The 15,462-nt window shown below is 44.1% G+C and overlaps 1 protein-coding gene and 1 pseudogene across 2 annotated transcripts in view; one reads left to right on the forward strand and one right to left on the reverse strand.

Annotated features, from left to right (window-relative positions):
* Gsk3b (glycogen synthase kinase 3 beta) overlaps positions 1-14,498 on the reverse strand; it is a 175,558-nt gene extending 161,060 nt beyond the window's left edge. Inside the window, exon 1 of one of the 2 annotated variants that reach the window (XM_037209762.1) lies at positions 13,325-14,498. In XM_037209762.1, coding sequence (XP_037065657.1) covers positions 13,325-13,412 — 88 coding nt within the window. In that variant the 5' untranslated portion in view covers positions 13,413-14,498. The remainder of the gene's footprint in view (positions 1-13,324) is intronic. The other variant, XM_037209763.1, reaches the window with a different exon arrangement.
* Positions 3,817-5,534, forward strand: LOC114710715 (annotated as a pseudogene).
* Positions 14,499-15,462: the final 964 nt, after the last annotated feature.

A 15,462-nucleotide genomic window follows, 5' to 3' on the forward strand; every position in this document is an offset into this window, starting at 1 on the left:
CTACTGGATTTCTTTTTTGCCCCCAGAGCTGAGGACCGAACCCAGGGCCTTGTGCTTGCTAGCAAGCACTCTACCACTGAGCTAAATCCCCAACCCCGCCTACTGGATTTCTGTTTGATCTGTAGTAAGTGGAAAAATCCTCAAAAGAAAGGCTACACTGGATCATGGCAAATGGGAATTGTGGTAGTTTGAATGTAATTGGCCCCCATAAACTCATAGGGAGTGGCACTGTTAACAGGCGTGGCTTTGTTGGAGTGGGTGTGGCCTTGTCGGAGGAAGTATGTCACTGTGGGGGTGGGCTTTGAGGTTTCCTATGCTCAGGAAACTACCCAGTGTCACAGACCACTTCCTGTTCCCCTCTGATCAAGCTGTAGCCCAGCACCATGTCTGTCTGCGTGCTGCCGTGCTCCCGGTCATGATGGACCGAACTTCTGAAACTGTAAGCAAGCCACCCCAATTAAATGTTTTCCTTTAAAAGAATTGCCGTGGTCATGGTGTCTCTTCACAGCCACAGAAGCCTTAAGATAAAAGGTGGCACCAGAGACTGGGGTATTGCTGTGATAGGCTGTACCACGCTTTTGTTTGAAGGAATATAGACCTTGGGATTGTGGATTAGAAAAGCAGTTGAACCCTGTAAGTGCTGCTTCATGGGTCCGACTAGCAGGAACATGGAAGACAGTGGTGCTGCGTGTAACTTGATGAACTGGGGGGAAGGGGGGCTACCTCAAGAGGTTTCAGAGAAGAATTTTAGTATGTTGCCTAGAGATCGTTCTTGTGATATTTTGGTGAAGAAAGTGGCTGCTTTTTGCCCTTGTCCAGAGTCTGCCTGAGGCTAAAGTGAAGAGTTTTGGATTAATTTTGTTGGCAGAGAAAATGTCAAAACACTCTAGTATAGACTCTGTCTTGTGGTTATTAGTGTTAACTCTAATGAAGATTTATATTGAAAAGGAGCAAGCTGAGCAAATAAATACACAAAATATACAGATTAAGAAAAGGGGCACCAGGAAGTGGAATGGAGCTAAGTCCTGTGTTCAAGGAGATAACTGAAGTAAGAAATGGAATAAAGGGAGTGGTGACCTCAGGGCAGGATCCCACCCAGCTAAATTTTCAACTTGTGAAAAGGAACTAAAGAAAAGCTTAGAGCTAGGTGTAGTGGAGCACACCTTTAATCATCCCCCTACACACACACACACACACACACACACACACACACACACACACACACACACACAAGACAAAAGCTGGTGGATCTCTGAGTTTGAGGCCAGCCTGTTCTAGAAATCCAGTTTCAGGACAGCCAAGCTTAGGCCGTAAAGGAAAAAAAAGCTGGTGAAGATGTAATTGAACAAGGGGGCTTTGTTCCAGCAACAGTAAGCAGACCTTGGCAGCTTCAGGCACGTGGTTCTGGAGCTAAGGACAGAAGGGGCTATGGACTCTCCCCCCCAAGACTAAGAAAAGCCACTGAGGCCAGTCATGTGTTAATAGACTAGAGAGGCCAATGAGTGAAGCTGTGAAAGTGAAGCCTGGATTGCCTTGGAGAACCCAATATATTACAGATGCGAGAGTCATGGGATACCCGGCAAGGAGTGTTGCTAACAGGGAATGGAACCAGCCCAAGAGAAAGAAGTCTGTTGCAGTCAACAAAGCTGAACAGAGTTGGAGATCTGAAGAACATTTTGACATCAGACATGGAGATGCAGCATTTGGAGTTTGCTCAGCAGGTTTTCAGTCTTCCCTCACTATGCTCCCTCCCTGTTTTGAAACATTAATATATATCCTGTGCCATTATATGTTGGAAGTATGTAATGTTCTTTATTTTGATTTTATAGGGGATTATAGTCAAGAGTCTGCATGAGTCTCAGAAGACTCTGAACTTTGGACTTTAAAACATTGTTGAGACTATGATAGACTATGGGGACTTTTTAAGTAGGACTAAATGCATTTTGCATTTATGATACTGTTAAGAGCTTATGGGAGCCCGGGAGTGGAATGTAGTAGTTTGAATGTAATTGGCCTCCATAAGCTCATAGGGAGTGGCACTATTAGGAAGTATGGCTTTGTTGGAATGGGTATGGCCTTTTTAGAGGAAGTATGTCACTGTGGGGGTGGGCTTTGAGGTTTCCTATGCTCAGGAAACTACCCAGTGTCACAGACCACTTCCTGTTCCCTTCTGATCAAGATATAGCCAGCACCATGTCTGCCTGCACGTTGCCATACTCCCCGCCATAGGAGACTGAACCTCTGAACTGTAAATAAGTGAGCCACCCAAAATAAATGTTTTCCTTTAGAAGAGTTGCCATGGTCATGGTGTCAATTCACAGCAATAGAAACCCTAAGACAGGAATCTTGACCCGTGAACCAATTTCCAGACTTGAGACAGTTTGTAGAACCAGAACCTCTTGAATGAATGGCCAGGTCCCCCCCATACCCAAGAACCTTGATAAAATACTGTGGTGGTTTGAATAAGAATAGCTCCCACATGTTTACATTTGAATGCTTAGTCATCAGGGAATGGCACTACTTGAGAAGGATTAGGAGATGTGTTCTTGTTGGAGTAGGTGTGGCCTTATTGGAGAAGTGTATCACTGGGGGTGGGCTTTGAGGTTCCAAAAGCCCAAGCCAGGACCAGTGGCTCTCTTCTTCCTGCTGCCTGCTGATCCAAATGTAGAATTCTCAGCTACGTTTTTTTCTCCAACACCATGTTAGCCTACATGCTGCCATGCTCCCGTCCTGATGATAATGGACTAAATCTCTGAAACTGTAAGCTGGTCTCAATTAAAAGCTTTCTGGTCTAAGAGTTGCTATGGGCATGGTGTCTTTTGTCTCTTCACAGCAACAAAATGATGACTAAGACAAATATCTAAAAGTTGTACTGTTAGCCTTTCTCCAGTCCTTCCCCAGAGGGACCTACAGCCCTATACAAGGGTAATTGTACAACAGGGGAAAGATAACAATCAAGAATTTCCAGGCTCTGCTAGATGCTGGTTCTGTCTGAATTGATGCTGATTCCAGGAGACCCTAAGGAACATTGTGGACCTCTAGTTACAGCAGATATGTACTTATGGAGTACATATCTTATACATACTTATGGAGGTCAGGTGATTGTTTTGGCTGAAGTCAATGGGTCCCTGAACTCACCCTGTGTTTCTCCGGTCCCAGAATGTGTAATTGGGACAGATATCCTTAGAAGTTGGCAGAATTCTCACATAATCAACTGGTCATAAAACCTTAACAAGAAACTTCCAAATACTTGTATCTCAATGTCTTGATACAGAAGAGATGAAGATATCTGCCAAAAGACATGTTCCTCTCCTAGCTCCCTTTTGAATAAATACAGAAAAATCAATGACCCAAGTATAGAGTAGCATACATCCTTAACCCACTATTCAGGAAGCTGAGACAGGAGAATTTCAAGTTTGAGGCTTGTGCTACATAATGAGATTCTGCCTCAAAAAAATAAAGGAGTTAAGTAAGTAAATAAGTAAAAATGAACTGAGAACATCTCCGGATATATTTACCAAATAGCACTTTGCGCACTACTGGCTGAGATCACAAGGTAATATTAAACAGTAACTTTTCAGTGATAAATATATGATGCAAGTAACAGTAGAGTAGAGCAATGAAGTCCAAAGATCCTGTTGAGTGAGTCACCAGCTCTGGGACCAGCCGTGGAATTAGAGCTCTACAGAAAAGGCTGCTGTGAGAGAAGGGGGTTGCAGCAGGGAGAAATCCAAGAGTCCCGAAAAACAATAGGACTGTAGAGGAAAGTCAAGACCATTGTCACTGCAAATAGCACAAGGAAAAGAAATAGTCACAGGGTGGTTTTTGGGTACAGTTGCCAGCACCAAGCGCCTGTCGCCATGCCTCAGCAAACTGAGGAAATCAAGGCCTGTCAAGTCAGAGCCCGACGGCAGGGTGCCTAATCTGTTAAGATCAAGAAGAAGAAGAAGGATAATGCAAGTTCAAGGTTTGGTGCAGCAGTATCTTTCCAGCACGGTCATCACAGACAAGGAGAAGGCAGAGAACTGAAGCGGTCCCTGCCCCCTGGTCTGGAAGTGAAGGAGCTGAAATGGACCAGATCTTTGCATTTAACTACTAAAAATCCTGAAAGGGGGGGGGGAGGGGGGGGGAAGAAAAAGAAATGGTAACAGGAAAGTTATTTAAAATAATAATGATAAAATGAATAACCAAAGGGAACTTGACTATGAATTTAGAAAAGGCTTCATAGTTCTTTAAAATGTTAAACAATTTACCATATGACCCAGCAGTTCCATTCCTGGATACATATCCAAAAGATCTAAATTAAATACATCCACATCAAAACTTGCTCACGAATGTCCGAAACAGTTATTAGTCGTACTGGCCAAAAAGCAGAAAACCCAAATGCTAATGGACCAATGCACATGACATTTCCATATAACAAAATATTACTCAGCAATAAAAAGAGTTTCATACATGCTACAACATGGAAGACCGTGAAGAAATGTCAAGTAAAAGAAGCTAGTTATAAAAGAAAATGGCAATGTCAGATATGTTAGTGACACATCACATCTATAATTTCAGCCTCCCAGACACTGGAGTAGTGAGGGCATTAAGATCCAACGTTCCAGGACAGCCTGGACTTTAGAGAGAAATCCTGTCACAAAAGGCCAAAGAGGAGCTAGGCACAATGGTGCATGCCTTTAATACAGTGGTTTTCAACCACTGGGGGTAGGGGGTCACTTTCAGATATTCCGACTATCAGATATTTACTTTACAATTCATAACAGTAGCGAAACTACAGCTATGAAGCAGCAACAATAACTTTCTGGTTGGGGGTCACCACAACATACGGAACTGTATTAAAGGGTCGCGGCATTAGGAAGATTTAAAACTGCTGCTTAATCCCAGTATTCAAGAGGACAGAGACAGATGGATGGAGTTTGAGGACAACCTAGTCTACAGAACAAGTTCCAGGCCAGCAAGGAATACATAGTGAGACACTGTTTCAAAAACAGAACAAAAAAGCCCAAGTGGAGATGGAGAAAAGATTACAGCATATAAACCCATTTATATGAAATCTAGACTACAGATACATAGATTAATGTTTGTCTATAGCTAGGCAATAGATGATGCAAAGTGATCAGTAATGGGCCCAAGATTTCTTTGTGTGTGTGTTGGGGGTGAAGGGAGGTGATAAAAAAAAATCCTAAAATTAATCCATGGTGATGGTTGCACAACTCTACGAAAATACTAATAACCACTAAAATGTTTCAATGGGCGAACTTTATGGTATATGAATTATAGCTCAATACAGCTCTTCTCAAAAAGGAAGTGTGAACATCATAAACAACTTACTTCTGCTCTGACTACCACTTAATATCTAGATAGTGAGAGTAATTTAATAATTGACTAAAAATAATAGCTTGATATTATAGCAAAAGGCAGATGGACATGACAATGGTCTCTACCATGAGAAGCCGAAAGCAATCAATATCTAATGCTAATTTACTTCTATTTGCCTTGAATTTGTTTCTCCTAGTACTGGAGAATGAACCAGGGCCTCTCACATGCTGGACAAACACCCCACCAGTGAGCCATATCCCCAACACTCTTACTGGAGACAGAATGTCAGTTGCCCAAGCGGCCCTTGGACTTGCTGCCCTGCCCCAGTCTCCTGAGCAGCTGGGAACACAGACCTGAGCCACCAGGCCTCACTCTCATTAAGTTAAAAGTATATGAATCAAGAACACGACAAAGACAACTAGAGAAAAAAAGCTGTAAGAGTTAAGGGCTGCATCGGAGAAGCAGGACTTGGAAGGTAGATGACCAAATAAATGTATTTGACTCAATTCAGCTACTTCAACATGCCATGAAAAAAAAAAGGATTAATTAATTGAAAACATTAACTGACTTTTATAGAACAGGGGAAACAGAGGATGCCACATGTAAAGAGAGACCTGGTCTATATGAAGCAACCTAAAATGCTTAGTTATATTGGTCAGTGAAGCCCCTACAAATTTTTCAGACATACAAAAGAAAGAGTTCTTCAGCACAATTAAGATACTCATGTTAGGCTGGGTGGCAGTGGTGCACGCCTTTAATCCCGGGGAGGCAGAGGCAGGCAGAGGCAGGCAGATCTGCGTTTGAGGCCAGCCTGGTCTACAGAGTGAGTTCCAGGATAGCTAGGGCTACACAGAGAAACCCTGTCTCAAAAAAAAGAGGAAAGAGATAGGAAAAAAAACAGTAATTCTTATTAATGACTAATTTAGAGAAACACTTTCTAATATTACCTGGGCTATAAATATAACAGAAGCAGATTTATTCACAGACTGCCAATACTACTCAACAGAAACCTGTGCTGACTTAACATTAAACAAACAAAAAAGGCCACATATTATTTTTTTCCCTTTGTGCTGGCGTAAGTTCTAATACTTTTTGCAACACAACTCTAAGTTAATATTGTAATTGCTAACAGGCATACCTGAAACTAATTTCATAAAGCTCTATGACGAAAAGTCACATAGTCATTGCTAAATTACCCTTAACAGGCTATCCTAAAACTTGCTGGTTATGGTGGCCAGCTTGTTTTCCCAGCTCCTTAGGCAAGAAGATCACAAGTTCAAAGCCTGCCTGAGTAAACTCAAGACCAATCAGGGCAACCTGGTCTCAGATTTTAAAAGAGTTAAGGAGGTGTTGGCTGGAAAAATGGCTCAGAAGTTAAGAGCACTGGCTGCTCTTCCAGAAGACCTGAGTTCAGTTCCCAGCAACCACATCGTAGTTCACAACTGTTTGTAATTCCAGTCTCAAGGGATCTAAAATTCTCCTCTGGCCTCTGAGGGCCAGAGGACACATACATTGTATGTATGCAAAGACATACATGCAGGCAAAACACCAATACACATGAAATAAACCAGTAAAGAAAAATACTTATTTACAAAAAAAATAACAAAAACAAAATTTGGGGTTGGTGCATCTTTAATCCCAGCACTTGGGAGCGGAGGCAGGCGATCTCTGAGGAGTTCAAGGCCAGCCTGGTCTACAGAACGAGTTCCAGGGCAGCCAGGGCTACACTGCCAAACCTAAGTCTTGAAAAACCAAAAGGGGATGGGGGGATTAAAGGGCTGCAGAGAGCTCAGTGGTTAACGGCACTTTGCTGATCTTTCAAAAGACTGAGTTTAGTTCTTAGCATCCACATGGAGAGCTCAACATTGCCTGTAACTACAGCTCTGGGAAGATCTGAAGCCCTCTTCTGGCCTCAGCAGGCTCCTACCTGCACACACAGCCATCCATACACACATGTGAATACAAATGAAAATAAAACTCAATGAGGATGGTGGCACTAGCCTCTTGGCAGGCACTTAGTGCTTAGGAAATATTCAATAATAAACCTTACTACCAATAGGACTTCTACTAAAGGAACCTATTTGTTTTTTACCTTCCTATGTCAAGGATTCTGTTATAAACAACAGTAATCAAAAAATACAAGTATTAATGTTCCTGCCTGGTACCACCCATGTTTCCGACATTCTACCCTTCTGGTTTTCCTGACCTATGAACATATCTATTCAATCTAGGCCTACAAATTCATTTAAACTACAAAATAATCTAAAGTACAGTTTTTTAGTTAAAATTCCTCTCTCCTCAGAAACGTTTGCCTTCATTGCAGACCATGTTAACAAAAGAATAAAACAAGGGTTCAGCGTACACCATTATATATTATATTATATATAATATATTATATGTATTATATTATTATATCACGGAAACAGAAAAAAAAAGTGATTTGGCAAAATTATTCCCAAAGAAATACATCATCAAAAATGCTGTGAAAACCATGCGACACCCAAATGTAAGATCTGACCATTTATAAACCTGAAACTTGCCAATCCTCTTTCTCCAAAACACAAGCAAAGGTGGCGAGATAAGCTCAGGACGCAAATCTAGCAAGCTGTGTCTTTGTCTGTGGCACCAGACCAAGGACTTGTAAGACATAAGCATGTCTTCTTGGCAATTTTACTGAATGTCAGGTATGTTCTGAACATTGTCTGCTTAAAACCAAACTAGAATAAAACCCAGGAATAAATACTAGCATGGGATAACAATCCCTTCGATTTATAATGTAACTCTTTCCACATTTATTTATGGAAGGGAGCACGTACATGGAGGGCAGAGGACAACTGGAAAGAGGCGGTTCTTTGGTGCCACAGTGTGGTTCCTGGGGTCAAACTGAGGCCATCACCGAGAGCCTTGACCTTTTGAACCATGCCACCAGCCTTCATCTGTAAACTTAACAGTAAGGTAACTTCAGGAAAAATGGTTCCCCTTCAGTGGTCAGTTTTTCCTTGCTACTCTATGCACAGCAGTTTTTACATAAACACGCTTTTCTACATCATATTCAAAATTTTCAAAGGCGAATTTTGTAACAACCAAGAAAGACCTGTAAAACCAAAGTTAGACACCAAGATTGCAACATCCACACCAAACTCCATGTACCATGAAACTCTTTCTCTTCTTCGACTTATGCATAGTTTTCCTTTTTACCACCACTGGAACAGCCCTGAAAGATCAGGCAGAAAACGATGCTAACTGTTCCAACAAGTTTATTTTCTTAGAGTGACTCCGCTCTTTGTGGAAGAGTGCCTGGGGAATCAGGTTGGTCCTGTCGGGTCTCACTGCTGTCACACCCTGCCTCTGCTCCCCATTCTCCATCGCAGGGTGGAGCATCCCAAGAGGCACTATTCTCACGTCCTGCCTTTCCTCATCCCCGTCTCTCGAGCCCCTGAATCTTATTTAAAAATATGGAAGAAAAGATAGCTCAGCCGGTAAAAGTGCTCCCCACCAAACCTGATGCCCTAAGTCCAGGCCTCAGCACCCATACTGTGGAAGGAGAGAGAACTGACGCCTCTCACCCCCACATGCACACAGACACACGCTAAATTAATAGATGCAATGTTTTTAATAGTAAGCATGGACAAAAACAGAAACAGAACAAAAGGGGCTATGACACCAGGGCCGCCATCCATTTCTCAGGCCTCTCTATGCACAAAGCTCACACAAAAATAAGAGCTTCTCCATCTCTTTCTTAATACATTGCTAGTCCTTCATGACTTTGCCTCTCCCAGCCTTGTTTACCCAAAACAAAATCTCACACTTGCGACTCAGGTCCAATATAAGAGACTGATGAAACCGGATGCAAGGACCATCTGAAGGGCTAAGAATATGAGAAGACTCCTCCTCTTCTAAATGCAGTCCCCAATCAGCCATAACAAACTGCTAAATCACTGGGTCCCTTTAAAGTTTCAGAGTAGTGCTTGCTACTTGATGATTAGCACTCTAAAGGTGTATGCAACAAAAGATTGTGCAAATCTTACCGAAATATCTTAAGCCTCTAACAACTATGAGTCAGTCTAGCTGATAGAACTGAAAAAGCAAGGTCCTGGTTTTCAATCTCACATGTGAACAATTTTTTCCTCCATTAAATGGGAAAATCAAGAAATTAGGTAGTGAGCCCAGCGGGGTGGTGCATGCCTGTGATCCCAGCACCTGGGAGGCAGAGGCAGGTGGATCTCTATTTCTACAGAGCTAGTTCCAGGGGAACCCTGTTTAAAAAAAAAAAAAAAGAAAAGAAAAAATTACCTAGTTCCTACTAACCTATTTTTTGCATCCCACAAGGAAACAAACCTTCCTTGGAAACTAGAAAGCCTCCAAGTTGCTAACTAGTCTTTGATTTTAAAACAGTATAATTTGATACTGCAGAACACTATACAACTACAAATTGGTTTGTCTTCCTTAATGAATTTTTGTTTCCAGACAGAGTCTGTCCACGCAGTCCTGGCTGGTCTGGAACTTACTTGGTATGGAAACCAAGCTGGCCTTATTGAACTCAGTGATCCGCCTGCTGGGCAACTAGTCAAATTTCCTTCCAATAGTTCACCATAAGCACTTATTGACAAAATTTTAACCAAAATTACCATATACTTTCTGTATTTTGAGTAAAAGGCATTATTCTAAAGAATAAACCTGTGTATATGTTGATATTCATTTAATCATATGCAAATCTGGAGATTTCATTACAGCAAGTAAAAAGTATTTGAAATATACTTATTTAGACCTGGGACAAATGCCTCAACCAATAATAATAATAATAATAATAATAATAATAATAGTAATAATAATAAATTGTAATCAACTTTTAAATAATACAAAAAGATCATTATTATTTTACAGGCAAAATTTACCTAAGAATCATTACTTGTGAAAAATAAATTTAAGAATGACCCAAAGATTAAGGCTACATAAAATATCTAAAATGTTTAATGTAATCCCAGGACTCTGGAGGCAAAGGCAGGGGGACCTCTGTGAGTTCAAGGCCAGCCTAGTCTACATAACGAGTGAGTTCCAGGACAGCCAGGGATACATCGAAAGACCCTGTCTCAAAAAAGAAAAGAAAGAAAGTATTTAAATATAAACCTCTATCTAGTTCCTGCTTTCAAATACAAATTTGACATTTGTGAGCAAAGATGAGAAATTGCAATTAACAAACTAGAAAGCTACGTATGTTTGCCAGTAACTAACTGCTGTCTGCTGAATTTCAAGGAAACCTATTGTGGATGACATTTTTAAATCTGAACTCATCTACCCTCTCATCTCAGCATTTTCTCAATTGCCCATTACAATGAGCAATGGAACTCAGCGGTCAAGTCTTCCAGACCAATAACCTCAGAATTTATTTTTAACTCCTGACTCCACAAATATTCCCCCCCTTCAGTCCAGTGCAGAAGTCCTGCCAGCTTTTCACTCCGTCTTCAAATCTGTTCCTTTCAACCCATTTTCACATTCTGCTTCATGATTTATAACAGAGTCTATCATCTCCCAAAGAGGTGTCTATGTCTCTCCAGATCACCTTGGAACATCTTGTTCGGCAAATCCACAGTTAGTGCAGATTGCTCTTAGATCCCCACCCAAATTTGTACAGGCCTCTTTTGTTCTTTATGAACTAACTTTCCTCTAAGTCTCCATTTCCATCCCCTGGTTTGCCTACTTAGGCCCCTGCAATTGAGACCCGCCAACTTGCTCTCCGCCTCCCATGTAACACACTGACTCCGAGGCTGTGCCTCCTCTTCTACCTACACCACGGCCTGCTTCTCCATCTCTCGCCTCCCCCAGCACCTGTTTTAAAACGTGCCTTCTCTGCAGAAATCCTCCTGCTCCAGCCCTTCCTTCTCACCACCCCTTTTTCCTTTGTCCCTCTGAACAACTGATTCAATCTGCATTTTATAATCTTGCAGTTATCATGTTACTATCTTCACCATTTTCTGAATGTATGCCTTTACCACCAAAGGTTCTGGGGACAAGGACTTTAATGCCTTATGTACCTAAGGTTTAGAAAGAGTCCCTTAGAACACCAGCACCCTAACAAATGCCAGCCTCTTTCATCTACATGTCCTTAATCTTAAAGTCAAGGTTATTAAATAACAAATAATTAGCATTAAACTCTTTTTAAAATTAACATTAAAATCTTTTTAATGTGCACTGATATGGTAATACAGAAATTAAAACACTTTAAAATTACACTCCTCAGATTTACTCCATCCTAAGGGAACCTCTATCAAGAATTAACAAGTTGTTTTCAAAGAAAATCCTGAAACAACATGAAAAGTCCCCAATGTTTGGTATTTTATTCTGGCGTTACAGATCTCTGAAATAAACCTAATAAATGGATTGTCTAAAATTGACTGATTGGCTTCACTAACCAAAGCATACAACACACAAATACTGAAGGACCACGAAAGGCTCTTCAGCAGCTATCATGAGGTCTACATCATAACTGAAAATTACCCTAAAATTTTTTAAAATTCCTTTCAAATGACTCCATAAAGTGCTTAGAAAGCATGACTCTGCCCGGAAAGATGCAAAATCAGCTTCCCCCTTCATATACCCTGAGTTCTAAACTAGCTAGTCACTGAAGGAAAAAAGTTAACTTGCAAAAATATTTCCCATTCAGCTATCACTTTGGACTACCCAGTTTCGGGCAAGTTCCAAAACACATGCACTGAAAGTCTTGGGTGCAACTGAAAGGAATCATTTCCGACTGCTTCATCAATTTCCTGTAATAGCCCATACATTTTGCCTTTTTAAAAATCTCAGTTCTCCAGTTATCTCAGCAGCAAAGGACTTTTCTGTCCTCACTCTTCTCTCTCACAGGATAAGGAAAGGAGAGATTTTTGCCAGACAGAATCTTCAAGTATGTTCAAAAAAGCTATCATTAAATACCACATAAACATCTCCACAAATAGATACATTTGAACACTGGATACTCAGTAGATCAAACACTTCAAGAACACAGACTTTTCGGCACAGATCCGCGGACAAAAGACAGTGACAGGTACTGATACATTTTAAATAATCCTCAAAGGGTATGCACTTGCACTCTAAAAATTAGCGCGTAATGAACGCAATGGCACCTCAAAATTAAACTTCAATGACAATGAGTCAGTGGCAATTAACACTTGACTTAGTATTTGGCACAGTGATACCACAGCCTCAATCAAAAGTTGAATCTACTTCCAAGTTACCTTTTGATTAAACAAATTATATGGTGGCAGATTGGCGACGTCAAAACAGGAAGGTTAAGAGATAACACATTAAACCACTTAACCAATTGAAGACAATGCACTTAGAGATGCTCGGATATTTATCTGGGTACTTATCAGCTTCCACCGGCCCCCGGTGAGTGAGGGATGGATGCTAGCTTGCCTCCAAAATGAATGTGGGTTACCAAGCAAGTTCATCCCCAGATTAAGAAATACTTTGGATAGTCACACGGGCAAAAAGAAATATTAGGAGCCTGGGACACTTAGTATCTCTATTTAGAATACAGAACCATGATAACCTGAGCTAACTAAAATAACCTCCTTCATTCCAGAAGACACATACTCCGCAAATGTACATCATGGTTTATTAATCAAGTTTTGTCCTCCTCTTTATTCAAAGGGATGGGCATGGGAATGTTTCCGTCGCTTGCTTTTTTAATCTGGAGGCACTGGAGCACTTGAAAAGACTGACTACCCGCAGCGAGCAGAGCGTAAGAAAACGAGTTTCAAATTCCAACCAGCCAAATAAAACTAATATTCTCTCGATTCAAGGTTAATGAGGCTGGGGGATGGGGTACGGATATGGGAGGAGAAAAAGGCGATGCTGCGTCCTGACTCCAGACAGGTTTTGCCCTTTCCAGCACCTCTGATTGTTCTATCAGGTCTGCTCGTTTAAGGTCCTGGCATTTCGAGGTTTCTTATCTTAATGGTGAGGTGGAGAAAGGGTGTAAAATAAAATCGATACTCACTGCTAACTTTCATGCTACCAAAAGCTGAAGGCTGCTGCACGGGCTTGCAGCTCTCTGCAAAGGAGGTGGTTCTCGGTCGCCCCGACATGATGGCTCTTCTTGAATCACCTTTTCCTTCCTTAATCCTTTTCTTCCTTTTGTTTTATATTAGGGTACTAGGTTAATGATAAATGCAGCATTAAGTTCTCCCGCAAGAAAGAGAAAGAAAAAAAAAAGACTCCGTCCTCTTGGCTTTTCACTCCTTTTGTATAGCTATTTAATTAAAAAAAAAAATTGAGAGCGATGTATTTCTCCTTCAAGACAGATCAGTACTGATATTTAACACATAGATGATTTAGGGCTGGGGGGAAAAATACAATTCTTTTACCTCCCTCTCGTGGGAGGGGAGAAAAAGGGTGGAGTGGAATCCTTAAAAATATATATATATATCACGTGAACGAGGGCAAATACTTGATTGAAAATAAGTACTCTGAGTATTATATTTTCCTCGGGGATTTTTTTTTTCCGAGTCAATGAAGAAGGGAAGCGGCGGAAGGATCACGAGCCTCACGCTTGAAGAGAAGGGGGATGGGAAGGAGGGAGGAGATGGCTCGGAGATGCGACGGCAAACGCTGCGGCTCCGGCGGCTGCGGGATCCGGCGGTCTGACGGCGGCGGCGGCGGCGGCCGGGTGAACCGGAGGGCAGCGGAGTCGCGAGTCAGCGGCGGGCGGTGACGACGGTGACGGCGGCTCCTCTCCTCATTGCGCCAGGAGCAGCTGCAGGCGGTGGCTGGATCCAGCGGCCATGGCGATGGCGGCGGCGGCGGAGGCAGCAGCTCCCTTCAGACCCCAGGCAGCGGCTCCTTGACTGCTCCCCATACGCCGGGGACATGGGAACCCGGCAACCGCTTCCGTCCCTCGGGGTCCCCTCCCCCGTCCGCGGCCCCGGCACGGCCGGCCTCCGCCCCTCGCTTTCTGCTCAGCGGCTGCTCAGGAAGTGTCCGCGCTGTGCCCGGAGCCCGAAGCCCTGACAGCGGCTGCAGGGCCGGCTCCTCCTCGCTGCCTGCCTTCCTTTGTCACTCGGCCCTGGCGGCGGCGACGGCGGCGGCACAAGCCCGCATTCGGCCGGGTCGGGGGCTGCTCTGTGCGAGGCGCGCCGTCTGCGCAGCCGCCTAGCCCTTCCCCACTCCCCCCTCCCCCTTCCTACTCGTCCTCCGCCTCCTTCCTCCCCCACCCAGCCTTACACCGCCCAGCGCCCCGCCGCCCGCGTAACAGGCGTCTGGGAATCGCCCGCCGAGCCCGCGCCCGCCAGCTTCGGCTGGGCAGCCGAAACCCAAACCGGAACCAATCAAAGGCGTCGCTGGCTCGCAGCGCCTGCCGGAAAAAGCCGAGCGGCCCGAATAACCAATGAGGGGGCGCCGCTGGGAGACCACGCCCCGGCGGCGAGGAATGCCGAAGGTAGCCGAACAGAAGGAGAAGGGACTCGCCTTGTTCTCTGGCTGGCTGGAGGAGAGAGTCGACAATAGCAACGGCGGCCAATCAGAGCTGCCAGCCCGCAGGGAAAAGCCTCAAGAGTTAAGGACGGCGAAACTCCCGAGTCGCGGGAGGAGCTGCACGGCGGGGCGCCGCGCCCGTTTCCTCATTGGCTGGACAGCTCCGCTGGGCGTGCACCTCTCTCAGTGATTGGTGAAGGGATGGGGGCTTCCGAGGCCATCCGGCCAGTCAGAACTTCCTCTCCTGCTTTGAGGCGGGGAGAAGAATAAAGCGTCTATAAAGTGCGATCTCATTGGTCTGCAGCGTCGAGCCGATGCGCGCGGGGCGGGGGGGTGCGCAAAAGGGAGACGGAGGGTGCAGGAGCCCGTGGCGGCAGCCAATGGGTGCTCACTGCCGTGCAATCGCAAGACCTAGCTGCAGTGGGATTGGCCTCCGGTAGTCCCTGGAGCAGGCGGACAGGCCGACGGGTCGGCCTGTGCGTCTGCTCTCGGACCGGACGCTCGTGCTGTCTGTGCAGCGGGTCTGAAAGTGCTGCGGTCGGCGGGCTGCACTCGGAGTGTTCGAGCGGAGCGAGGGGCCGTCCCCATCCCCCGGAGCTCGGCGGGGCGCGGCTTACAGTGTTTCCCCCCAGGCTCTCCTCCGCGCGTGCCTAGCATCCGAGAGGC

This window comes from Peromyscus leucopus, chromosome 12 (genome assembly GCF_004664715.2).
Source record: "Peromyscus leucopus breed LL Stock chromosome 12, UCI_PerLeu_2.1, whole genome shotgun sequence".
Taxonomy (NCBI): Eukaryota; Metazoa; Chordata; class Mammalia; order Rodentia; family Cricetidae; genus Peromyscus; species Peromyscus leucopus.